The sequence below is a fragment of the Salvelinus fontinalis genome, chromosome 33 (genome assembly GCF_029448725.1).
Source record: "Salvelinus fontinalis isolate EN_2023a chromosome 33, ASM2944872v1, whole genome shotgun sequence".
Taxonomy (NCBI): Eukaryota; Metazoa; Chordata; class Actinopteri; order Salmoniformes; family Salmonidae; genus Salvelinus; species Salvelinus fontinalis.
Window position 1 is genome coordinate 4555302 of NC_074697.1, and position 26963 is coordinate 4582264.

General features: G+C 44.1%; 2 protein-coding genes across 2 annotated transcripts; one reads left to right on the forward strand and one right to left on the reverse strand.

Moving 5' to 3' along the window:
* The first annotated feature begins 3038 nt into the window (after positions 1-3038).
* On the forward strand, positions 3039-15689 carry LOC129831678 (extracellular calcium-sensing receptor-like). Its single transcript, XM_055895040.1, has 7 exons — positions 3039-3328; positions 3703-3997; positions 4664-4953; positions 5175-5455; positions 5640-5848; positions 14104-14449; positions 14718-15689. Exons 1-7 carry the CDS (start codon positions 3039-3041, stop codon positions 15632-15634), a joined length of 2628 nt encoding a protein of 875 aa, XP_055751015.1. The 3' UTR covers positions 15635-15689.
* A 1898-nt stretch (positions 15690-17587) lies between these two features.
* On the reverse strand, positions 17588-21275 carry LOC129831679 (extracellular calcium-sensing receptor). Its single transcript, XM_055895041.1, has 8 exons — positions 20955-21275; positions 20742-20828; positions 20180-20446; positions 19554-20030; positions 19064-19291; positions 18738-18861; positions 18155-18630; positions 17588-18050 (listed from the first exon to the last, which is right to left on the reverse strand). Exons 1-8 carry the CDS (start codon positions 21243-21245, stop codon positions 17622-17624), a joined length of 2379 nt encoding a protein of 792 aa, XP_055751016.1. The 5' UTR covers positions 21246-21275; the 3' UTR covers positions 17588-17621.
* Between the last annotated feature and the right edge of the window lie 5688 nt (positions 21276-26963).

Consider the following 26963-nt stretch of genomic DNA (forward strand, 5'->3'; position numbering starts at 1 on the left):
TCGTAGGCAGAGGTCATATTCACCTTTAACGAGCGGATTCCAGGAGCCGAGTCCAGATTCTGCCTCGCGCCCGGAAAAAAAACTAAACTGCGCAGGTCTCACAAGAAGATGTGGTATTCAGTCCATGGAAGAGATATTCGACTCCTTTCAACTCTCACTTCCGCATTACACCCAGATGAAGGCGTATGACGTGTTTCTACGGTCCTAAGTGTCATGACCTTGTATAGACAAGGTCTTAAAGAGACACATCGCATTTTGGAAATCTCAATTCGGCTGGGAAAATGGCTGTAAAAATAGTTCTGTTCCACTTAGAGAAATAATTCAAACGTTTTTAGAAACTATAGACTGTTATCTATCCAATAGTAGTAAATATATGCATATTGTAAAATCAAAAATTTCTTAAGAGGCCGTTTGAAAATGTGCACATATTTTCCAGTTTTTTCAATATTCACCCTGCAGCCTGAAGAAGTTAATTTAAACGTAATGATAACTCTGTTAGGACTGTCAGGTCAGGGGCTGGTCGAGTTAGGAAACGCCCAGTGAGACTCATTGAGACTATGCAGACACAGAGGGTTTTTCATACAGAATTCATTAGAGTACCTGTGTGGGTGTAGGATTAGAATCCAAGTCTGTAGCCACATTTCTTTTTTTTTTACTTTTAACTTTCAAGAGACCCTATAGAGGTAATGGGTCAGGGGTCATGTAGGTCAAGGTTTTTCTGTCTGAGGTTCTTATTGTCACTGAGTGTACTGAACATGTAACAGGCATGTTTTCCTACGGGGTCTTTGAATTCCCCTAATTCTCTTTTAGAGAATAGTCTTTGCACTGGAATATTTGGTGACATATGTATTGCAAGGTATTGCATACCTCATTTTGTTTCTTTGTAGTATGCAAGTGTAATTCAGCAGGGGAGAATGTAACAGGGTTGGTTATGTTTCCTCTTGCCTCTAAAGAAATGTATATTTGATGTTCAAGCATTCTTATTGGTAAGTTCAACTCTGATGACAATAAGGGGTGTTGTGATTGGCCCCGCTTGCAGATAGGGGGAGATCGCGAACGTCAGGTCTTCCCAGTATGAAAATGTGATGCAAGGGGTAGGTCACCTTCTGAATACTGTTTTCTATTTTCTATTTTACAATATGTACAAGTTTGCTGTACGTTACTGATTTTATACATGTGTGGGTATTTGGTACCTGTTAGGGATTGAGGGGCTTTCTGGGATGTGCTTTGGCATATGATTGCTGTAAATAATTGTGTTAGCTAGCATACACCGATGTCATGGTCACATAAGCCACGGCTAACACAGTTGTCTTCATGCTACAGATTTTGCCATCGACAGCCATCAACACTGCTAAGCCCTGCACAACTAACGTGCTGTTTCCCATTTAACCCAACATAGAAACACATAACATAGAATGCCCACCCCAACTCACGCCCTGACCAACTAAACACATACAAAAACAACAGAAAACAGGTCAGGAACGTGACAGAACCCCCCCCCCCCCCCCCCTAAAACTCAAGGGGAGGGTCTGGGTGGGCATCTGTCCGCGGTGGCGGCTCCGGCGCAGGACGAGGACACCACTCCACCGTAGTCTTTGCCCCCCTCCAAGGAGACGTACTGGAGGCCAGATATGTAGAGCCGGCTTTATGGCACTTGGCTCAATGCTCAGTCTAACCCGGCCAGTGCGGGGAGGTGGAATAACCCGCACCGGCTTCCAGCCTCGCTTACGTGCTGCCTCCTCATACCACCGCTCCTGGGCTTTAGCTGCCTCCTTCTCCTCCCGAGAGCGGCGATTCACTCCAACCTTAGCCCAGGGTCCTTTTCCCTCCAAAATTTCCTCCCATGTCCAGGAGTCCTGTGTAATGGGCCGCTGCTGTCGCTGCTGCCCGTTACCCCGCTGCTTGATCCTTTGTTGGTGGGTGATTCTGTAACGGCTGTCGAAGTCGTTCTCCTCCTCAGACGAGGAGGAGCATGGATCGGACCAACACGCAGCGAGGTATGTAGACATAATGAATTTAATTATAATAACCAATACGAAAATACAAGACAAACTACAAAACAACAAACGACGTCAACAGACCTGAACATGCGAACTAACATAAAACGAAGAACGCACAAACAGACTAAACAAAACGAAACAATACCGTGTGGTGCACAAACACAAACACAGCGACAATCACCCACCAACAAACAGTGAGAACAGCCTACCTTAATATGGTTCTCAATCAGAGGACACGTCAAACACCTGCCTCTAATTGAGAACCATATCAGGCAACACACTTAACCCAACATAGAAACACATAACATAGAATGCCCACCCCAACTCACGCCCTGACCAACTAAACACATACAAAAACAACAGAAAACAGGTCAGGAACGTGACAGCAGGAATGGACCAAAATTCACCCAACTAATTGTGGGAAGAATGTGGAAGGCTACCCAATACGTTTGACGCAAGTTAAACAATTTAAATACAATGCTACCAAATACTAATTGAGTGTATGTAAACGTCTAACCCACTGGGAATGTGATGAAAGAAATAAAAGCTCAAATAAATAATTTTCTCTTCTATTATTCTGACTTTTCACATTTTAAAATAAATTGGTGATCCTAACTGACCTAAGAAAGGAAACTTTTACTTTGATTAAATGTCAGGGATTTTTTTAAACTGAGTTTAAATGTATTTGGCAAAGGTGAATGTTAACTTCCGACTTCAAATGTGAGTCAACGTGCCAAGAGGACTAGACAGTAAGGGAATTACTGTTATTGTATGTCTAATGTATGTTTATGTCTATCTATACCATTACAGTCAACATAGTTCTGATGCTGGTGCATACACTCTCTATATCTGAAAGAATCAGGACCTGACTGGGTGAGCAGAGCAGCCTCTAACCCCTCCCTCCTTGGCATGGCCAAACCCACCCAGACGAATCCCCACAGAGGTACGCTGGGTATTTAAGCCAGAGTAGAGAGGTAACCTGACCTATGTGGGTCTGTGTGGCGCTGTATTACCCCATACCTTCTACACATCAGGGGAATGAGGCTCTCTCCGGCTCCTGCTCTGGATCCAAGTCTGGCTGGTAGTCTGGTTCTACTACATCTAGCTGTGGTGGCTGGTGGGCTTGCCTTGCTCTCATCTGCCTCTACCTCTACTTCTGCCTCTGGGCTGGAGTCTGTCAGATGCAGGCTCCAAGGCACCCCTCCTCCTCCGGTGTTCTCCCAGGACGGGGACTTTGTCATCGGGGGTGTTTTCTCCATTCATTACTATATTAACACGTTGGATCACAGCTACACCAGCATGCCTGAGCCTCTGCAGTGCACAGGGAGGTCAGTGACCGCAAGAGGTAGCAGGGGACAGGACTGTGGCTGTGTGGGTAGACAGATAAATTGTGTTTTAAAGATACAGAGACAGTGTTTTAAAGACAGATAAACAGTGTTTTTAAAGACAGATTAACATTGTGTTTAAAGACAGATAAAACGTGTGTTTGTGTCTGAGAGAGTAGGTAAAGACTACTGTTACAAAGGATCACATTTTCAATTGCAGGCTATCCTACAATGTCCTCAGTTACAGACAACAGAAGTGTAGGCATATAGACTGTATGGAACATAATACTAGATATTAGGCTGTTTGCCATGGTAACATTCTATAGGCTAGTTTATGATTGTCCGGAGGTGCTCACTGACCCATCTCCTATTTACAGAATGGATTCCCGTGAGTTGCGCTTCTCGCGCGCCATGGTCTTCGCAGTTGAGGAGATAAACAACAGTTCGTACCTTCTACCGGGTGTCACGCTTGGTTATCAAGTGCACGACTCCTGCTCCTCGGTCCCTATGGCCGTGAAAGTGGCCTTCCAGCTGGCTAACGGCCTGGACCCCATGTTTGATACTGGAGAACAGTGCTCTGGGTCGGCTACAGTGACAGCTATCGTTGGTGAGTCTGCCTCCACGCCTACCATCAGAATGTTGCGCATCATCGGCCCTTTCGGCATTCCTCAGGTAAACTCCTGTGGAAGAAATCATTCAGCTTATGTAAACTTACCGTATTCCTACTGTATATTCTCCTCTCTTTCAGGAATGAGTTCAACTTTTAATTTACTGTATTCCTACTGTATATTCTCCTCTCTTTCAGGAATGAGTTAAACTTGTAATTTACCGTATTCCAACTGTATTCTCCTCTCTTTCAGGAATATACATTTCTGTGTGAAATTATGTGGAGAAAGGCTTTTGAACAAAGACTGATGGCTATGATTCTGGAGAACCTCTATAGGCATTTGAACATAGACTGAGGCCTATGAGTCTGGAGAACTTGCATAGGCATTTGAACAAAGACTGATGACTATGAGTCTGGAGAACTTCTATAGGCATTTGAACATAGACTGAGAACTATGAGTCTGGAGAACTTCCATAGGCATTTGAACTTAGACTGAGGACTTTCTGTCATAGGCTAGGTTGTTATGGGAGACCAGGGATTGGTGTCACACTTTTGTGTATCCTTTTCAATCTGGCCTAATGAAAAACAATGAGTTGGCTTATTATTATTAATGTCTCCCTAACATCAAACTACATAGCTAAATAAAAAAAGCAGGAAGAAGCCAATAACTGAGACTCGTTTGGCCGTTATTATGTTCTTTCTCATGTTTTCGACTGTCTGTTTCTACCTAGGTGAGCCACTTTTCCACCTGTGCGTGTCTGAGTGATAAGAAACAGTATCCAACCTTCTTCAGAACCATCCCCAGTGACCAGTTCCAGGCTGCCGCTCTGGCCCACCTCATCAGGCACTTCGGCTGGACCTGGATTGGGGCGGTCCGTTCCGACTCTGACTACGGTAATAACGGGATGGCGGCTTTCCTACAGGCAGCACAAGAGGAAGGCATCTGTGTGGAATATTCTGAAGCCTTCTCCCGTACCAACCCACTCAGCAGAGTGCAACGGGTGGCCGACGTGATCCGCAGGTGATCCATGATTACTTGTGAACTTTTCATTCATGCAAATGCAAATGTTATTCATTTCTCTCTTTTCCCAAAGCTGATCTGTGAGACCAACATGATTTTCATGTCTTAAACATGTCAAAGTGTTGATTAATACCAATGTTCATGTTCACTTCACTGAGGCATTCCAATGAATGACAAAAATGACCAGAATATTAAGCAAATTATATAATCATGTTCCCCAGCTCCACAGCCCGGGTGGTGGTTGCATTCGTATCCTCTGGGGACATGAGAATCCTGCTGGAGGAGATGGACCGCCTGCCCCCTCCTCCCCGCCAGTGGATCGGGAGCGAGACGTGGGTCACTGACCCAGATATGCTGCGCTTCGGCCTGTGTGCCGGGGCCATCGGATTTGGCATCCAACGCTCTGTCATCCCCGGCCTCAGGGACTTCCTCCTGGACCTCTCCCCACAGAAGGTGTCCAACTCTCCCCTGCTCACTGAGTTCTGGGAGGGAGCCTTTGGCTGTCGGCTGGGGATAGGTATCTATTTATTTATCTATCTATCCATCCATCATCCGCCCATCCATCCATTTGTCTATCTATCTATCTATCTATCTATCTATCTATCTATCTATCTATCTATTTACAAGTCTGTCTGTCTGTCTGTCTGTCTGTCTGTCTGTCTGTCTGTCTTTAGGGACCTCTACAGGTGTTGGGGTTGAAGAGAAGGTGTGTGACGGCAGTGAGGATATACAGCAGCTACAGACCCCCTACACAGATACATCCCAGCTGCGCGTCACTAACATGGTGTATAAAGCTGTTTACGCCATAGCACACGCCATCCACAGCATCGTTTGTGAAGAGAGAGAAAACTCCAGTGTGAACTGTGACAAAAACCTCAATGTGAAGCCAACACAGGTGAATGACAAGTCTGTAGTATAATTTCCTGATAAATATGTTTATTTAGACTACATGTACGAAGGCCTACGATTTCTCATTATACTTTCCAACTTGTTCTGATGTAACACATCTGATAAATATGAGTTGAATTAATGTTCTATTTCACTCTCTCCCTCTCTCCGTCTCTTTTCCCTTCTCTCCATTCCTCTATTTCAATCTTTCTTCCCCTTTCTCCATCTCTCCTCTCTCTCTTAACTTCTCTGCGCTACGGATCCCTTTTACGGGATCACTTTCCTAAACAACCGCTAGAATTGCAGGGCGCCAAATGCATAAATATTACAAAAAATATTCATAATCATGCAATCACAAGTGAAATATACCAAAACACAGTTTAGCTTGTTGTTAATCCACCTATCGTGTCAGATTTTGAAAATATATTTTACAGCAAAAGAAATCCAAGCTTTTGTGAGTGTAGCTTTCAATGCTACAACAGCTAGCCCCAAATTAGCATGGTCACGAAAGTCAGAAAAGCAGTCAAATTAATCGCTTACCTTAGATAATCTTCGGATATTTCCACTCACGAGACTCCCAGTTACACAATAAATATTATTTTGGTTCAATAAATATTAGTTTTATCACAAAAAAACGCAGTTTGGGTTGCGCGTTTTGTTGAGGAAACTACAGCCTCGTTCCGGTCCTGAAAGAAAGATGAAAATTTCCATACGTATCAGATTAAAAAATATTACAAAAAATATTTATAATCATGCAATCACAAGTGAAATATACCAAAACACAGCTTAGCTTGTTGTTAACCTGTCTGACTCCGGGGTTCCGCTAGCGGAACTCCTCCCACATTCCACTGAAAAGGCAGAGCGCGAAATTCAAAAAATGTTTTTTTGAAATATTTAACTTTCACACATTAACAAGTTCAATACAGCAAATGAAAGATACACATCTTGTGAATCCAGTCAACATGTCCGATTTTTTAAATGTTTTACAGCGAAAACAGCACGTATATTTATGTTAGCTCACCACCAAATACAAAGAAGGACAGACATTTTTCACAGCACAGGTAGCATGCACAAAGCCAACCTAACTAACCAAGAACCAACCAAACTAACCAAGAAACAACTTAACCTGTTGGGGATGGGGGCGCTGTTTAGACTATTTATGCTAATGTGGCTAATTTTTTAAACGGCTTCCCACAAAATCCTTGATCGTACAATATGCATATTATTATTATTATTGGATAGAAAACAGTCTATAGTTTCTATAGGAGTTGAAATTTTGTCTCTAAGTGGAACAGAGCCCATTCTACAGCAATTTCCCTGACATGGAGTCAGATTTGAGAAACGTTGGCCACTTTTCTGAAGTCATTTAAACGGGCACTGTCGTTGCTATGACTATACGGACACTTCTTACGTCTTCCCCTGGATGCCTTTACGTGATGACGATTCCAACGGGCTCGATTGCTCGTTCACAGGCCCTACAAATGAAAAAAACCTTTAGCTAGCAAGTCTTTTCTTGCTGCGTAACGCGCGTGGAAGACACCGACCCTCTCCTGTTCCAAGCGTTAGTTTAGCCTGTTATATTTCTCCGGTCATCTTTTCACTCGTTATAGGAGTTACAAACATCACAAAGTAGTTAATTTAAAGCGTTTTATAGCAATTTATATCCGTTTAGTGCGATTTTGGGACATTTATTTTTGCAACGATGTGAAAAGTTGGGAACGCTTTTCAGTTCATCCCGAACGTAGTTGACATTTCCACATGGCAAGAGGACAGCTTTCCACCAAAAGACGATTTCTCCCAAGAAAGGATCCTTTGCCCAAGATACTGATGGAAGAACAGCTCAAGGTAGGACATTTTTATTATGATAAATCGTGTTTCTGTCGAAACATTTTAGTGGCTTAGGACGCCATGTTTTTTGACGTAGCTTCGCTTGGCGCAAACTGTATTGAAAAGTAAGGATAAATTAAAAAATGTAATAACGCAATTGTATTAAGAATTAAATTGTCTATCAATCCCTGTCCACCCTATATTTTTTAGTCACGTTTATGAGTATTTATGTATAAGAGTAGATCACTGTCTAAGTGGCGCAAGGACGTTTTCTTTACCAGCTTGTCTACATTTCACATTGTCTAACCATGATTTTGGTGGCTAAATATAAACATTTTCGATCAAACTGTATATGCATGTTGTAATGTGATGTTACAGGAGTGTCATCGGAAGAATTCTGAGAAGGTTAGTGAAAAAATTAATATCTTTTGGCGATGTTGACTTTTATCGCTCACTTTGGCTAGAATCAATGCTGGGCTGCTAATTGCTATGTGCTAAGCTAATATAACGATTTATTGTGTTTTCGCTGTAAGACACTTAGAAAATCTGAAATATTGTCTGTATTCACAGGATCTGTGTCTTTCGATTCGTGTATGCTGTGTATTTTTACGAAATGTTTGATGATTAGTAGTTAGGTAAACACGTTGCTCATTGTAATTATTCTAGTCCATTTGTGATGGTGGGTGCAATTGTAAACTATGCCATATACCTGAAATATGCACTTTTTTCTAACAAAACCTATCCCATACCATAAATATGTTATCAGACTGTCATCTAATGAGTTTTTTTGTTGGTTAGGGGCTATAAATATCTTAGTTTAGCCGAATTGGTGATGGCTACTGGTGTTGGTGGACAAATAAAAGATGGTGGATTATGCTAATGTGTTTTTAGGTAATAGATGTACATCTTTACATATTGTGTCTTCCCTGTAAAACATTTTAAAAATCGGAAATGTTGACTGGATTCATAAGATCTGTGTCTTTCATTAGCTGTATTGGACTTTAATGTGTGAAAGTTAAATATTTTAAAAAAATATTTTTTTTGAATTTCGCGGCACTGGTTTTTCAGTGGGGGGGGGGGGGGTGTGCCGCTAGCGCCACGCTGATCCTAGACAGGTTAATCAGATGACAGTCTTATAACATTTTACACAATAAATCTATGTTTTGTTCGAAAAATGTGCATATTTGAGGTATAAATCAGTTTTACATTGCAGCTACCATCAGAGCTACCGTCAAAAATAGCACCGATGCAGCCAGAGCAATTATAGAGATCAACATGTATTACCTAATTACTCATCATAAAACATTTCTTAAAAAAACACAGCGTACAGTAATTGAAAGACACAGATCTTGTAAATCCAGACAATATTTCCGATTGTCTAAGTGTTTTACAGCGAAAACATAATATAGCATTATATTCGCTTACTACAATAGCCTACCACACGACCGCATTCATTCATCAAGGCACGTTAGCGATAGCAATAGGCACGTTAGCATTAGCGAATAAACCAGCAAAAGATATTAAATTTCACTAACCTTCATAAACCTTCCTCAGATGACAGTCCTATAACATCAGGTTATACATACACTTATGTTTTGTTCGAAAATGTGCATATTTAGAGCTGAAATCCGTGGATATACAACGTGCATAACGTAGCATAACGTGCTAACGTAGCATCTTTTCCCCAGAATGTGCGGATATTTCTATTAGACTCTCACCTATTTTGACCAAATAGCTATTCATAAACATTACAAAAAAATACATGTTGTATAGGAAACGATAGATCCATTAGTTCTTAATGCAATCGCAGTGTTAGAATTCTAAAAATATCTTCATTACGACATAAGACTTAGTTATGGTAAGGGAATAACCAAAACCTGAGCGCAAAGCTACTAGTACACAGTTCGACAGATATATGAAATAGCATCACAAAATGGTTCCTACTTTTGCTGATCTTCTATCAGAATGTTGTACCTTTGGTCCTTTGTCCAGAAGCGTCTTTGTTTGGATTCAGAACGTTATTTTTCCCTCTTGAATTAGCAAGCACACTGGCCATGCGGCGCTAAGCTCTCCAACGTCAACAAAGTCAAACAACGCAACACAACTAACGTCCCGAATAAATTTCAATAATCTAATGAAACTATATTGAAAAAACATACTTTAGGATGATATTGTAACATGTATCAAATAAAATCAAAGCCGGAGATCATATTCGCCCATAACGACTGGTTTCCAGTAGGCAATAACAGGTCCCAACACGTGCCTTGCAGAAAACAGAAAATGGGGGACACGTTGTTCCAAGAGGGATTATTCAATGTCAGACAGAGATAATCAACTCCTTTTTCCTCTCACTTCCTCTTGACATCCGGGTGAAGGTGTGTGACGTGCCGGTATAGCCATACCTATCATGCCCATTTATAGGCAGTCACTTGAACAGAACATAGATTTCAGACTTCCCACTTCCTGGTCACAAAGTGTGCTGCCAAATGAGTTCTGAGTTGAGGCTGTGTTTTTCTGGATGAAACGCGCCAAATAAATTTATATTTTGGAAATATATCAGCGGAATTAACCGAACAAAATTCCAACGGTTTTAGAAACTAGAGAGTGTTTTCTATCCAATAGTAAGAATAATATGCATATTGTACGAGCAAGAATTGAGTACGAGGCCGTTTAAATTGGAGATGTTTTTCCCCAAAAGTGAAAACAGCACCCCCTGTCCTCATCAGGTTAAAAAAGTCAGATCTTTCCAAAACTTCAAATGTGTGATTAGGCAACCCTCATGAACTGTAAATCAGTCATTCATCCCATTCATCAGATTTCCAAGAAAAACTCAAACACAAACACAGCAAGGATGGAGTGACTCCGTGTGGGGCTTAGAGACAGACAGCACCTGCAATAATTACCTTTGTTCGAACTATCAAAGAACTGTTTGACCTAGAGCTCTGAAACTTTAGAAACATGCTATAGAGCTCAAGTCGACAGTGCGCGGTGAGTTATGTGGCTCTAGAAGCTTCTCAGCCCGAGAAACAGCCTTGTACATTTGCAATAACTTCAATTAATTTTGACCATTACGAAAATGACGACATTTAGAAAAGGCCCAGAGTCACAAGACTAGGTGCATTGAAACCGCCTCGGCCCATAGAGACGCCCATAGAGACGGACCCCAACGTTTCTGTTTGATAGCTCATTCAAGGACCCCGTAGCAACGCCCAGAAAAAGTGGATTCCCTATCCCAACTTCTTTGGGATAGGGGGCGCTATTTTCACTTTGGGATAAAATCGTGCCCAATTTAAATGGCCTCGAACTCTATTTTAGATTGTACAATATGCATATTATTATTACTATTATTACTATACATACTATTATTGCTACTATCAGATGACAGTCTTATGACATGTTATTCAATAAATCTATGTTTAGTTCGAAACATTTGCATATTTCAGATATAAATTCAGGTATAAATCATTGTTTACATTGCAGCTACAATCAGAAATTGCACCGAAAGCAGCCATAATAATTACAGACACTAACGTCAAATACCTAAATACTCATCATAAAACATTTCTGAAAAATACATAGTGTACAGCAAATGAAAGACAGGCATCTTGTGATTCCAGACAATACTTCCAATTTATTAAGTGTTTTACAGCGAAAACACAATATAGCGTTATATTAGCTTACCACAATAGCCAGAAACACAAGCCATTTCCCAGAAGCAAAAGTTAGCGATCGTAACAAACCAGCAAAAGATATATAATTTTTGACTAACCTTGATAAGGTTCATCAGATGACAGTCCTATAACATCAGGTTATACATACACTTATGTTTTGTTCGAAAATGTGCATATTTAGAGCTGAAATCAGTGGTTATACATTGTGCTAACGTAGCTACTTTTTGCCACAACGTCCAGATTTTTTTCTGACACTTTTTCTGACACACATATTCTGACCAAATAGCTATTCATAAACATAACTAAAAAATACATGTTGTATAGGAAATGATAGATACACTAGTTCTTAATGCAATCGCCGTGTTAGAATTCTAAAAATAACTTCATTACGACATGAGGCTTACGTTATGGCGACCGAGTGCCCAAAACCTGGGCGCAAAACTAATAGTACACAGTTCAACAGATATATGAAAAAACATCATAAAATGGGTCCTACTTTTGCTGATCTTCCATCAGAATGTTGTACAAGGTGTCCTATGTCAAGAACAATCGTTTTTTTGGATTTAGAACGTCCTTTTTCCCTCTTGAATTAGCAAGCGCACTAGCCAAGTGGCGCGAAGCTCTCCTTTCTGAACAAAGGCACACAACGCAACACGCCTAACGTACCGAATAAATTAAAAAAATCGAATAAAACTATATTGAAAAAACATACTTTACGATGATATTGTCACATGTATCAAATAAAATCAAAGCCGGAGATAGTAGTCGCCTATAACGACAGCTTATCAGAAGGCAAATCCAGGTCCCATGACGCGCTCTCCAGAAAACAGGAAACTGGTGACACGTCATACAAAGAGCAATTATACGAGCCCAGATCAAGTTACACAGTTCATTTCTTCTCACTCCTTGTCGACATCTAGTGGAAGACGTATGAAGTGCATCTAAACGAATAAATCTCAAGGACTTTAATAGGCAGCCCCGAGAAGAGAGCATCGATTTCAGATTTTCCACTTCCTGTCAGGAAGTTTGCTGCAAAAGGAGTTCTGTTTTACTCACAGATATAATTCAAATGGTTTTAGAAACTAGAGAGTGTTTTCTATCCAATGGTAATAATAATATGCATATTGTACGAGCAAGAATTGAGTGCCCCTGCAGCCCAAACAGGTTAATGTGTGAAAGTTAAATATTTCAAAAAAATATTTTTTTAATTTAGTGCGCTACCTTTTCAGTGGAATGTGGGGGGGGATCCGCTAGCGGAACCCAGGGGATAGACAGGTTAACCTGTTTGGGCTGCAGGGGCAGTATTGAGTAGCCAGATAAAAGGTGCCCATTTCAAACGGCCTCGTATTCAATTCTTGCTCGTACAATATGCATATTATTATTACTATTGGATAGAAAACTCTCTCTAGTTTCTAAAACCGTTTGAATTTTGTTCGGTTAATTCCGCCGATATATTTCCAAAATGTCAATTTATTTGGCGCGTTTCATCCAGAAAAACACAGCTTTCAACTTGCGCAACGTGACTACAAAATATATCAAAAGTTACATGTAAACTTTACCAAAACATTTCAAACTACTTTTGTAATAATCGATCAATTTGAAGACGGGATGATCTGTGTTCAATCCAAAAAGAAAACAAACTGACGCAACTTTTTTCTTAACGTGCCTCTCTCAAAAAATGTACTTCATGTGACCTTCATTTACGAAAGCCCTATTTCTTCATTACACAAAGGAATAACCTCAACTGATTTCCAAGGACTGGTGACATCCAGTGGAAGCGGTACGAACTGCAAACAAGTCCCTTAGAAATCTGGTGTCCCAATGAATGCTCATTGATAAGACAGTGACCTCAAAACAATAAACATTCTGAATGGTTTGTCCTCGGGGTTTTGCCTGCTACATAAGTTCTGTTATGCTCACAGACATGATTCAAACAGTTTCAGAAACGTCAGAGTGTTTTCTATCCAAATCTACTAATAATATGCATATCTTATATTCTGGGGATGAGTAGAAGGAAGTTGAAATTGGGCACGCTATTTATCCAAAAGTGAAAATGCTGCCCCCTACCCCGAAGAAGTTAATTAAGAAACATAATCGATAATATTTCAAACGGACCTTAACCTAGTCTTTAAGAGAGAAACGGAAAATGGGTAGCCCCTCTGTCGCTCGCAGGAAATATTCAGAGGACACTTGACTACTTTTGAAAAATGTCGCTCATTTTTCAAATTAAAAGCCTGAAACTATGTCTAAAGCCTGGTCACAGCCTGAGGAAGCCATTGGGAAATTTATCTGGTTGATACCCCTTTAAATGGAGGTTAGACGGGCCAGGAAATACAGATTTCTTTAAAAAAATATCACTTCCGGGTTACATTTTCTCAGGTTTTCCCTTGCAGAATAAGTATTGTTATACTCACAGAGAATATTTTGACAGTTTTGGAAACTTTGGAGTGTTTTCTATCCCAATCCGTAAATTATATGCTTATTCTACAATCTGGGCCAGAGAAACTTTCCGTTTACGTTGGACACGTTATTTAAAAAATATATATAATTCTGACCCCTAGCGCTATTAACCTCTCTCCATCTCTCTTCCCTTCACTCATATATCTCTTCCCTTATCTCCATCTATCATCTCTCTTAACCTCTCTCCATATATTTTTCCATCTCTCTTCCCCTCACTCATATCTATATTCCCTTATCTCCATTTCTCTTCACCTCTCTCCTTCTCTCTTGTCCCCTCTCTCTACCTTGCCCTTCCGACCCCCAGGTCCTGGAGAGATTGAGGAGGGTGAACTTCTCTCGTAATGGGTACCAGGTGTCTTTCGATGCCAACGGGGACCCAGTGGCCACCTATGAGCTGGTCAACTGGCAGATACGGGAGAATGGGAAGATGGAGTTTGTGACAGTGGGGCGCTATGATGCATCTCTGCCTCTTGACCAGAGGCTTGACATCAAGAGGGAAATCACCTGGGTAAAGAACAGTACACAAGTACCTGTGTCAGTGTGCAGTGAAAGCTGTCCCCCAGGCACTCGTAAGGCTGTACAGAAAGGAAAGCCTGTATGCTGTTATGACTGTATCCAATGTGCAGAGGGAGAAATAAGTAATAACACAGGTAGGACAATAAGATGAGTTGGCAAAAATGTGTAGTACTTTCTATCACGGTTTACTAAGTAGTGGTTTATTCATATTACCAGCACAACAAAGGTAGTGTCTGTCAATCATATTCCTGTTCTTATTATCTCATGTAAACTGCACATTAATTCAACATTCTTTATTGTAAACTGACAAAGTGCAGCATTGTGGAACATGTATTTTGTAAATAAATAAAACCTGAATCTATTATTATTAACATTTGATGTCTGTTACATTGTTCTGGTCAGATTCTTCAGACTGTCTGATCTGTCCCGAGGAGTATTGGCCCAACACTGAGAGAGACCGCTGTATCCTTAAGCCTGTGGAGTTCCTGTCCTTCCACGAGGTCCTCGGAATCATCCTGACCGCCTGCTCTGTGGGCGGGGCTTGTCTGGCCATCGCCACGGCAGCTGTCTTCTACCGCCACCGAACTTCGGCCATCGTCAGGGCCAACAACTCTGAGCTGAGCTTCCTGCTGCTCTTCTCCTTGGCTATGTGTTTTCTGTGTTCTCTTACTTTCATTGGCCGGCCCTCTGATTGGTCCTGTATGCTGCGTCACACAGCGTTTGGGATCACCTCCGTCCTCTGCATCTCTTGTGTTCTGGGGAAAACAATAGTGGTGTTGATGGCCTTCAGGGCTACGCTTCCAGCCAGTAATGTCATGAAATGGTTTGGTCCTCCACAGCAGAGGTTGACTGTAGTGTCATTCACGTTTGTCCAGGCTTTGATATGCACTCTGTGGTTGGTCCTGTCCCCTCCCTTCCCCATTAAAAACCTCACTACCTACAAGGAAAAGATCATTCTAGAGTGTGATGTGGGTTCAGCTATTGGTTTCTGGGCTGTGTTGGGCTATATAGGACTCCTGTCTCTCTTGTGCTTTGTGCTGGCTTTTCTGGCTCGGAAGCTGCCTGATAACTTCAATGAGGCCAAATTCATCACCTTCAGCATGCTCATATTCTGTGCAGTCTGGATCACCTTTATCCCAGCTTATGTCAGCTCTCCTGGGAAGTTCACTGTAGCTGTGGAGATCTTTGCCATCATCACCTCTAGCTTTGGGTTGTTCTTTCTGTTATTTGTTCCTAAATGCTTCATTATTCTGTTCAGGCCGGAGAAGAACACCAAGAAACACCTTATGGCGAAGACATCCAATGATATACGTTATTAAGAAATGATTGAGGGGAAAAAACATTGTAACGTTCAGTTATATGGTTTACCATACAGTTAGGTAGGACTACTCTGACAGAGATGACCAACAATTTAGCAGCTAATCATTGGTAACATTGTAACTAGTAACATGTAACAGGTTCACTTTAGATATTCCAATGTTATGCGAGATTGTTCAAAGCTAGAGTGTTAAAATCTAATTTGACCTGCTAAGTGATGTGATTAGCAGTAGCCTACAGAGTGGAACCACTTCCATGTTGTTGGAGAAAAGCTGTATTCTTATATGAATTGATATAACATTGAAGTGCATGTGTTCAATTGATATTGTAATTCATCATAATATGTATTATAGTAGTATAATAAACATTTTCAGATATCTTGGTGTCATGTCAATGATTGCTTGGCCTGTCAATCCACATTTGTTCGATACCTTGTTTTTTAATATTTATTGCATTATTTATTGTTAATTACAGATCACAAACAAACCAACCTTTTCACATTAACACTTCAACCCAGTGTCCAGTGATGGTCAGTCTTCTCATGCTTACATCACCTACTAGAGCAGTTAATTAAGACACACACTGTTCAAGAAGCCAAATCGTTTCTAGTGCAATGTATAGTACTTCAATTTCTATTTATTTAACAAGACATTTAAGACCAAATTCTTATTTACAATTACAGACTACCCCAGCCAAACCCTAACACGGACGACGCTGGGCCAATTGTGCGTCGCCCTACGGGCCTCCCAATCACGGACGGTTGTCATGCAGCCCGGAATCAAACCAGGGTCTGTAGTGACGCCTCTAGCACTGATATGCATTTCCTTAGACCGCTGCACCACTCTGGAGCACAAGTACTGTAGTGGGCAGCAACCATTATGAGCTGTGGTTATGAGTAACACTAAGTTGTTCTTTACTTGCAGTACCAGTCAAAAGTTTGGACACACCTACTCATTCAAGGGATTTTCTTTATTTTTATTGTTTTCTACACTGTAGAATAATAATACCGTCAAATCTATCAAATAACACATATGGATTCATGTAGTAATCGAAAAAGTGTTAAACAAATCCAAAAATTATTTATATTTTAGATTCTTCAAAGTAGCTTGCCTTGATGACAGCTTTGCACACTCTTGGCATTCTCTCATCTAGCTTCACCTGGAATGCTTTTCCAACACTCTTGAAGTAGTTCCCACATATGCTGAGCACTTGTTGGCTGCTGGAGGTGTGTTGGGTCATTGTCCTGTTGAAAAACGAATGATAGTCCCACTAAGCGCAAACCAGATGGGATGGTGTATCGCTGCAGATGCTGTGGTAGTCATGCTGGTTAAGTGTGCCTTGAATTCAAAATAAATCACAGACAGTGTCACCAGCAAAGCACCACCACATCATCACACCTCCTCCTCCATGCTTCACGGTGGTAACCACAGAGATCATCCGTTCACCTACTCTGCATCTCACAAAGACACGGCGGTTGGAACCAAAAATCTCACATTTGGACTCATCAGACCAAAGGACATATTTCCACCGGTCTAATGTCCATTGCTCGTATGTCTTGGCCAAAGCAAGTCTCTTCTTATTATTGGTGTCCTTAAGTAGTGGTTCCTTTGCTGAAAATTAATTCCACAAATGAACTTTTAACAAGGCACAACTGTTAATTGAAATGCATTCCAGGTGACTACCTCATGAAGCTGGTTGAGAGAATGCCAGAGTGTGCCACGCTGTCATCCAGGCAAAGGGTGGCTACTTTGAAGAATCTCAGATGTAAAATATATTTAGATTTGTTTAACACGTTTTTGGTTACTACATGATTCCATATGTGTTATTTCATAGTTGTGATGGTTTTCACTATTATTCTAAAATGTAGAAAATAGTGAAAATAAAGAAAATCCTTGAATGAGAAGGTGTGTCCAAACTTCTGACTGGTACTGTATGTCATAACTTTAAATCTCAACTTTGATCATTTCTGGTTTCCCTGTTGCTTCCCTGTCATCCCTTTCTTAGTGTTTTCTTAGTGTTCCTCTCTGGTCTCAGTAAGATGATGTAACATTTAGGGGCAAAGATGCACAGCAGCAGTCCAAAACTAGAGGCTAAGATGGCGAATATCTCCACAGCTACAGTGTACTTCCCAGGAGAGCTGACGTAGGCAGGGACGAAGGAGATCCATACGGCACAGAAGATCAGCATGCTGAAGGTGATGAGCTTGGCCTCGTTGAAGGTGTCTGGGAGTTTCCTGGCCAGGAAGGCTAAGAGGAGACAGAGAGAGGCCAGCAAGCCGATGTAGCCCAGCACCAAATAGAACCCTGGGGGCCAGGGCTCCTTACACTCCAGCACTACCATGCCAGTCAGACCCTGGTACGAAGAGTTCCTGAACGGGATGGAAGGAGCCATGGAGAGCCAACCAGCACAGAGACACACCTAGGGGAAGGAGTGGAACAACAAGCATCATGTGGCCGGCCAACATGACAAACATCAAAATATTATTTAGTAGGACTACTGTTTAATGAGTTCAACGGTACTACCTGAGGTGCGGTGGAGCAGAGAATCAGTGTCCTCTGCTGGGAAGGTCCGAACAGTTTCATCAGGGCACTGGAGCCTGGTACAGTGGCCCTGAAGGCCAGCAGCACTACGATGGTCTTGACCAGGAGGCAGGAGAGGCAGAGCACGAAGCTAACCCCAAACGCTGCCTGGCGGAACCCACACGACCACGCAGAGGGACGTCCAATGAACAGCAGCGAGCACAAGAAGCAAAGCTTGAGTGACAGGAGAAGCAGGAAGCTCAGCTCTGAGTTGTTGGCCTTGACAACGGGCGTGGCCCGGAAACGGTGGAAGATGGCTGTGACGGTGGTTGTCGAGACAACACCCAGCAGGGAGAGTGACACCAGGATGATGCCCATGGTGTCATAGAAGGACAGGAAGTCTTCTATCCCAGCGACGCACTTCACCTTGTCTCTGTCTGACCAGTAGAAGTCAGGACATCTAGTACAGTCTATGGAACCTGCATGGGAGGACACAATGCACACACACATTGGTCTATATGAAACGATATAGAAATAAGAGCAGAACTTTCAAATCGTGGTGCGTTGTGTCACCGTGTGTGTGTACCTGTCTGGTTGCTGATCTCCCCAGCTGCACAGGGCAGGCAGTCGAAGCAGCAGGGAGGCTCTCCTGGACGACGGGCCTGTCTGCTGCCAGGAGGGCAGGGGGCACTGCACAGAGACACTGGCACCTGGGGAGAGATACAGGGCACAGTCACACACATAGGCCTTCCACTGTGCCTCTTAAATACTGAATAGGGGAGAACACTCTGAACCCACACAAAGGCCCCTCATTTACTTTAGTTATAGTTAAGTCTTATTTGTGGAAAGTTGCATTTTTTTGCTTAAATGGAAACTACTCCATTCCACACCTCAGCTTCCAGTACAACCTACCTGTGATTGCCCTCCTATCCACACGATGGCACTCTCGTCAATCTGCAATTGTTGGCTGAGGGGGGCAGAGCCGTCATAGCTTCCCACCTTCTGGAACTTGATATCTCCACTGCTGACCTTCTGCCAGTTAATAATGTCATAGAGGGGAACTGGCTCCCCGTTGGCATCAAAATGCACCTTCTCCCCAAACTGATTGGTGAAATTCACCCTCTTCAGGTGGTGTAAGAGCTGGAGGAAACCAGAGGGTGAGGGGAGGAGATAATGTCCTAAAAACATGTCACGTAGAAGGATTATTAAATATTACTGGAAATATATTAATAAATAATCATACTTACTTACTCTCTCACACACACACACACACACACACACACACACACACACACACACACACACACACACACACACACACACACACACACACACACACACACACACACACACACACACACACACACACACACACACACACACACACACACACACATCAAACCTGTCTGGGTGTAAAATATGTGCTGGTGTTACACTTCTCCTGAGCTTGTCCATGTCCAGTAGAGTCACACTGTAGCAGCTGGTGTAGTGCGTGGGCTATAGCATACACTGCCTTATACACGTTATAGGAGATCCTGACCCGAGACACGTCAAAGTAGCTGCTCTCTGTGTCCCTCAGGTCTTCTGAACCAGTACATATAGCAGTCAGCCCGGAACCCTTTGAGCCGCTGCCCGCCCCAAAATCCAACTTGCAGCCAAACAGTTCTTCCCAGAACATATTGATGAACTCAGACCCCGGTGTGGGCGAGGGCCTGACCTTCAGCAGGAAGTCCCCAAGGCCAGGGATACTGACTCCTGGGAAGGAGAAACCCAGGGTGCCCTGTAGCAGTGGGTGGAACTGAGGGGAGGTGAGCAGGCTGGCCGTAACCCAGGCCTCACTGGCCACCCACTGAAACCCTGTAACGTTCCTCACTGCCAGCTGAGGATGAGGAATTAAACAGTTGGTGTTGTATGTTACTTATCCACGTTCTCAGAGAGTTTCTACATAGTTTTATTTAGCACAATAAAACTAGATAAAATAAATAAAAATGAAGTAAATACCTGAACATTTTAAAGAGGAGAACTCACCTCAGAGAGAAACTCCAGCAGTTGGCCCTCTGTAGCGAAGGCTACCACCACGCGAGCCCTGGAGCTCTGCAGGGTGTCGGCCATGGCACGTAGCCCAGCTGGGGAGGGCGAATTGGGGATGGTGAGGTGGAACGCCAGGCAGCCTCCCTGGTCCTTCAGCTGCTGGGTAAAGGCCTGGATGCCATAGCGACTGTAGTCGTCCGAGGTGCCCAGGATGCCAACCCAGCGCCAGCCGAAGTGGCTCACCAACTGGACTAAACCCCGAACCTAGGATGAGATAAAGAAGAGAAGGATTAGACAGAGAGCATGTCATAAGAGAAATTATGGGGCACGTTTTCATAGCAGCAAAAGCAATGTTTTGAGAGAAACATTTACAGTAAACCGCATTGTAATCTGGCACCATGATTCAATTTGATATTTTTTCTTTAGCAATTTGCATTATAAGGAGGTGATTATTTAACTGGAGTTTAGTAAACTGAGCAATACATGAAGACATAAAAGTGTACTTAACACATTGCTTTTGCACTACTTATGTCTAAAACGTTCTCCTCTTCCTTCACACCTGGAACAGGTCACTGGGCACAGTGCGCAGGAACGAGGGGTAGGAGAGTTTATCTGTCAGACAGGTACAGGTCGCAAAGTAGCTCACCTGTGGAGAGAACAATATATTATACATGTTAAACTATCTATATCTGTCTCTGTCTCTGTCTCTCTCTGTCTCTCTCTCTGTCTCTGTCTCTGTCTCTCTCTGTCTCTGTCTCTGTCTCTGTCTCACCAATGGGATGTTGAAGGGGCCCAGTGTGTGAGCCACAGCCCCTGTAGGGGTGGAGGAGGCTAGACCGACGACAGCAGGTACAGGGGCTCCAGCCAGGCACCCAGGCATCCTCTCCTCCACCCCCTTCTCTATGTGCTCCTCAGTCCTCTTCCCAGTGACCACGGAGAGCGCCCCTCTCAGGCTGGTGTGGACGTGGTCACAGCTGTCCAGGATTCTGTAGCCTAGCCTCACACCTGGCAGTAAGGTTGAGTTACGGTTAATCTCATCCACCGTAAACACCATGGTCATCATCCAACGAAAGGCTCTGTGGTCAAAACTACACAGAGAGACAGGCAGAGAGAGACAGACAGAGAGAGACACGCAGGGAGAGGGAGACAGAGAGGGGTAGACAAAGAGGGAGGCAGAGAGAGAGATACAGAGAGGGAGACAGGGAGGGAGACAGAGAGAGGCAGAAAGGGAGAGAGAGAGGGAGAAAGGGAGAGAGAGAGGGAGACAGAGAGGGAGACAGAGAGAGACAGAAAGGGAGAGAGAGAGGGAGACAGAGAGGGAGACAGAGAGAGGCAGAAAGGGAGAGAGAGAGGGAGACAGAGAGGGAGACAGAGAGGGAGACAGAGTGAGAGAGAGAGTGAGAGAGGTAAAGAACAGCAGGAAGACTATGAAAATATATTCATTCCGTGCTCTCGGCTAGATAAAAAAAAATCTTAACAGGAGAAGAGAACATTCCCGTTGTAATAATCCTCTACTGTTTCAAGCAGTACCATTGCTTCACTCACCCGTTGCACTGTGTGTGTTGAGGCTTTGTCCTGTAGCTGTGCTCTGGCTCTAGCGCCAGGTAGTGGAGAGGGAACAGACCACCTATCACTATGTCCCCCTCGGACTGCAGCACAGGCAGCTCACTTTCACCCAGACTCACACACCCTAGCCCCAGACCAGCCCCAACCCTGGATCCGGACCCACCAGCTGTAGCCAGAGAGGTGGGGTAGAGCACCAGGAGGCTGAGCAGAACCCACAGATGTGTTCTGTTGGCTGTCTGACGCAGTGTCAGGACCCAGAAGATACATATCCTGCTAGGTGTCTGTGGAGGTGCCCGCTGCAGTGTCCGCTGTTGCTCCATGCAGATGGGAGATGGAACAGATGATGCAAAGGGGGATATCCCAAAGACTGTTACCGCAATGTGGACAAAGCCAAGGACAACTTACCTGGCTGGCATGTAGACTGAGAGTGGGTGAGAGAGTGACAATATATATAGTTTATGCTAGAGAGGAGGGCTCCCTGTGATGTGTGTCAGATAGGTAGACGACCCGCCTTATGAAGGTAATCACATCTGCTTCACTAGTTAAATCAGATGATTGACAGCAGGCGAGGCCAATCAGTGGGACACACACAGAACCAAGGAGCAGTGCTTGATGACTATCACTATCCAATAGAAGCACTCATTGTCATGACACAAAATGCTGAACTGCAGGAAAGTACCTAGTCAAGTAATACCAGACTGCATGAATATGGAGACCACTAAACAGGTAAGAGGTGAGAAGATACCGATTCACATTAATATAATTTAACACTCTGCTGTTATTAGTATTTCTACATTCTGTAAATGTACATTGTACAATGAAATGACAGTAATCTCTCTGTAGTGAGATAGAGAGGGAGAGTTGATAGAGAGTCCGTGTTGTGAAAGGCAGACAGCGTAGACAGACTGAGTGCTGTCAGGGGAAAGGGATTCAGCAGCATTGCTTCCACTAGATATCAGAGAGACTGGAGATTCAGTGGAAAACACACACATGGGGGTGAGCACACACACTCGTGTGTTTCTGTGTGTGTATCCACAGAGAAGCTCAGTTGAGATGAGTGAGGCTTTGTGCCCAGATATGTTCCCTGCGGGTGCATATATAGGATGGAGAGGGAGAGGGATAGGGACAGTGAGAGGAAGAGGAAGAGGAAGAGATAGAGGGAGAGGGACAGGGACAGGGACAGGGACAGGGACAGAGACAGGGAGAGGAAGAGGAAGAGATAGAGGGAGAGGGACAGGGACAGGGCCAGGGACAGGGACAGGGACAGGGACAGGGACAGGGACAGGGACAGGGACAGGGACAGGGAGAGGAAGAGATAGAGGGAGAGGGACAGGGACAGGGACAGGGACAGGTACATGGACAGGGAGAGGGAGAGGGAGAGGGACAGGGACAGGGACAGGGACAGGGACAGGGACAGGGACAGGGACAGGGACAGGGACAGGGAGAGGGAGAGGAAGAGGAAGAGATAGAGGGAGAGGGAGAGGGACAGTGAGAGGAACAGGGAGAGGGAGAGGGAGAGGGACAGGGACAGGGACAGGGACATGGACAGGGACAGGGACATGGACAGGGAGAGGGAGAGGGAGAGGGACAGGGAGAGGGACAGGGACAGGGACAGGGAGAGGGAGAGGGACAGGGACAGGGACAGGGACAGGGACAGGGACAGGGACAGGGACAGGGACAGGGACAGGGAGAGGAAGAGGGAGAGGGACAGTACGAGGGAGAGGAAGAGGAAGAGGGAGAGGAAGAGGAAGAGGGAGAGGAAGAGGGACAGGGACAATGAGAGGGGCAGGGACAGGAATAGGGAGAGGGACAGTGAGAGGGAGAGGGAGAGGGAGAAGGACAGTAAGAGGGAGAGGAAGAGGGAGAGGGACAAGGACAAGGACAGTGAGAGGGAGAAGAGGAGGAAGAGGGAGAGGTACAGTGAGAGGGAGAGGAAGAGGGAGAGGGACAGTAAGAGGGACAGAAAGAGGGAAAGGGAGAGGTAGAAAAACAACTGTGACTGACACCTGCAGGACACACGGTGAAATAGCTTGGAGGTCTTCAATATTTATGTCTCTGACACTCATGTCTCATCACCAACCTGCAACCTCTGACCCCTTGCCATCCCTCCCCTACCACACCTTGCCACCCCTGCCACATGTCAAACATTTACGTTAACCTACAGTTTCACAGAGGTTGACATACCACTATAAAACAGAGGTAGAGAGAGAGAGAGAGAGAGAGAGAGAGAGAGAGAGAGAGAGAGAGAGAGAGAGAGAGAGAGAGAGAAAGAGAAAGAGAGAGAGAGAGACCCCAGAACAGCAACACAATTAGACCCAACCAAATCATGAGAAAACTTAAAGATAATCACTTGACACATTGGAAGGAATTAACAAAAAAGCTGAGCAAACTAGAAAGCTATTTGGTCCTAAACAGAGAGTACATAGTGGCAGAATACCTGACCACTGTGACTGACCCACACTTAAGGAAAGCTTTGACTATATACAGACTCCGTGAGCATTGCTTTGCTATTGAGAAAGGCCGCCGTAGGCAGACCTGGCATTAAAGAGAAGACAGACTAACCTCCTGCCAAATGTATGACAATGTTAGAGGCACATATTTCCCTCAGATTACACAGACCCACATATAATTTGAAAACAAATCACATATTGATAAACTCCCATATCTATTGGGTGAAATACCAAATACTGTGTGCAATCATAGCAGCAAGATTTGTGACCTGTTGCCACAAGAAAAGGGCAACCAGTGAAGAACAAACACCATTGTAATTACAACCCATATTTATGTTTATTTATTTTCCCTTTTGTACTTTAACTATTTACATATGGTTATTTACCAATGGATTTGAAATGTCTCTATTCCTTTGAAACTTTTGTGAGTGCAATGTTTACTGTTCATTTTCTGATTTTATTTCACTTTTGTTTCTTGGATATTCATCTTGCTTTGGCAATGTAAACATATGTTTCCCATGCCAATAAAGCCCTTTGAATTTAATTGAATTGAGAGAGGTAGAGACGAAGGACAGCCATAAGAATCTAGATATATATATTTAAAGGCTCATTCACAACCACTCCACAGAGCTGCATAGGATTGTGGGTTGAGATCAAGCAGTCCTCTGCTCTGGTGATGGTGGGGGTGGTTCTCCAATGAGGCCTACCTGCTCCCTCTGGTGGACGGAATGAAGCAGTGAAATAAATCATTAGAATGGGGTGGTTGTCCAACGAGGCCTACCTGCTCCCTCTGGTGGACAGAATGAGGCAGTGAAATAAATCGTTAGAATGGGGTGGTTCTCCAACGAGGCCTACCTGCTCCCTCTGGTGGACAGAATGAGGCAGTGAAATAAATCGTTAGAATGGGGTGGTTCTCCAATGAGGCCTACCTGCTCCCTCTGGTGGACAGAATGAGGCAGTGAAATAAATCATTAGAATGGGGTGGTTCTCCAACGAGGCCTACCTGCTCCCTCTGGTGGACAGAATGAGGCAGTGAAATAAATCGTTAGAATGGGGTGGTTCTCCAATGAGGCCTACCTGCTCCCTCTGGTGGACAGAATGAGGCAGTGAAATAAATCATTAGAATGGGGTGGTTCTCCAACGAGGCCTACCTGCTCCCTCTGGTGGACGGAATGAAGCGGTGAAATAAATCATTAGAATGGGGTGGTTCTCCAATGAGGCCTACCTGCTCCCTCTGGTGGACAGAATGAGGCAGTGAAATAAATCGTTAGAATGGGGTGGTTCTCCAACGAGGCCTACCTGCTCCCTCTGGTGGACGGAATGAAGCGGTAAAATAAATCGTTAGAATGGGGTGGTTGTCCAACGAGGCCTACCTGCTCCCTCTGGTGGACGGAATGAAGCAGTGAAATAAATCATTAGAATGGGGTGGTTGTCCAACGAGGCCTACCTGCTCCCTCTGGTGGACAGAATGAGGCAGTGAAATAAATCGTTAGAATGGGGTGGTTCTCCAACGAGGTCTACCTGCTCCCTCTGGTGGACGGAATGAAGCAGTGAAATAAATCATTAGAATGGGGTGGTTGTCCAACGAGGCCTACCTGCTCCCTCTGGTGGACAGAATGAGGCAGTGAAATAAATCTTTAGAAAGGGGTGGTTCTCCAACGAGGCCTACCTGCTCCCTCTGGTGGACGGAATGAAGCGATGAAATAAATCATTAGAATGGGGTGGTTGTCCAACGAGGCCTACCTGCTCCCTCTGGTGGACAGAATGAGGCAGTGAAATAAATCATTAGAATGGGGTGGTTGTCCAACGTGGCCTACCTGCTCCCTCTGATGGACGGAAAGAGGCAGTGAAATAAATCATTAGAATGGGGTGGTTGTCCAACGAGGCCTACCTGCTCCCTCTGGTGGACAGAATGAGGCAGTGAAATAAATCGTTAGAATGGGGTGGTTCTCCAACGAGGCCTACCTGCTCCCTCTGGTGGACGGAATGAAGCAGTGAAATAAATCGTTAGAATGGGGTGGTTCTCCAACGAGGCCTACCTGCTCCCTCTGGTGGACAGAATGAGGCAGTGAAATAAATCGTTAGAATGGGGTGGTTGTCCAACGTGGCCTACCTGCTCCCTCTGATGGATGGAAAGAGGCAGTGAAATAAATCATTAGAATGGGGTGGTTGTCCAACGAGGCCTACCTGCTCCCTCTGGTGGACAGAATGAGGCAGTGAAATAAATCGTTAGAATGGGGTGGTTCTCCAACGAGGCCTACCTGCTCCCTCTGGTGGACGGAATGAAGCAGTGAAATAAATCATTCGAATGGGGTGGTTGTCCAACGAGGCCTAACTGCTCCCTCTGGTGGACGGAATGAAGCAGTGAAATAAATCATTAGAATGGGGTGGTTGTCCAACGAGGCCTACCTGCTCCCTCTGGTGGACAGAATGAGGCAGTGAAATAAATCTTTAGAAAGGGGTGGTTGTCCAACGAGGCCTACCTGCTCCCTCTGGTGGACGGAATGAAGCGGTGAAATAAATCATTAGAATGGGGTGGTTCTCCAATGAGGCCTACCTGCTCCCTCTGGTGGACAGAATGAGGCAGTGAAATAAATCGTTAGAATGGGGTGGTTCTCCAACGAGGCCTACCTGCTCCCTCTGGTGGACGGAATGAAGCGGTAAAATAAATCATTAGAATGGGGTGGTTGTCCAACGAGGCCTACCTGCTCCCTCTGGTGGACGGAATGAAGCAGTGAAATAAATCATTAGAATGGGGTGGTTGT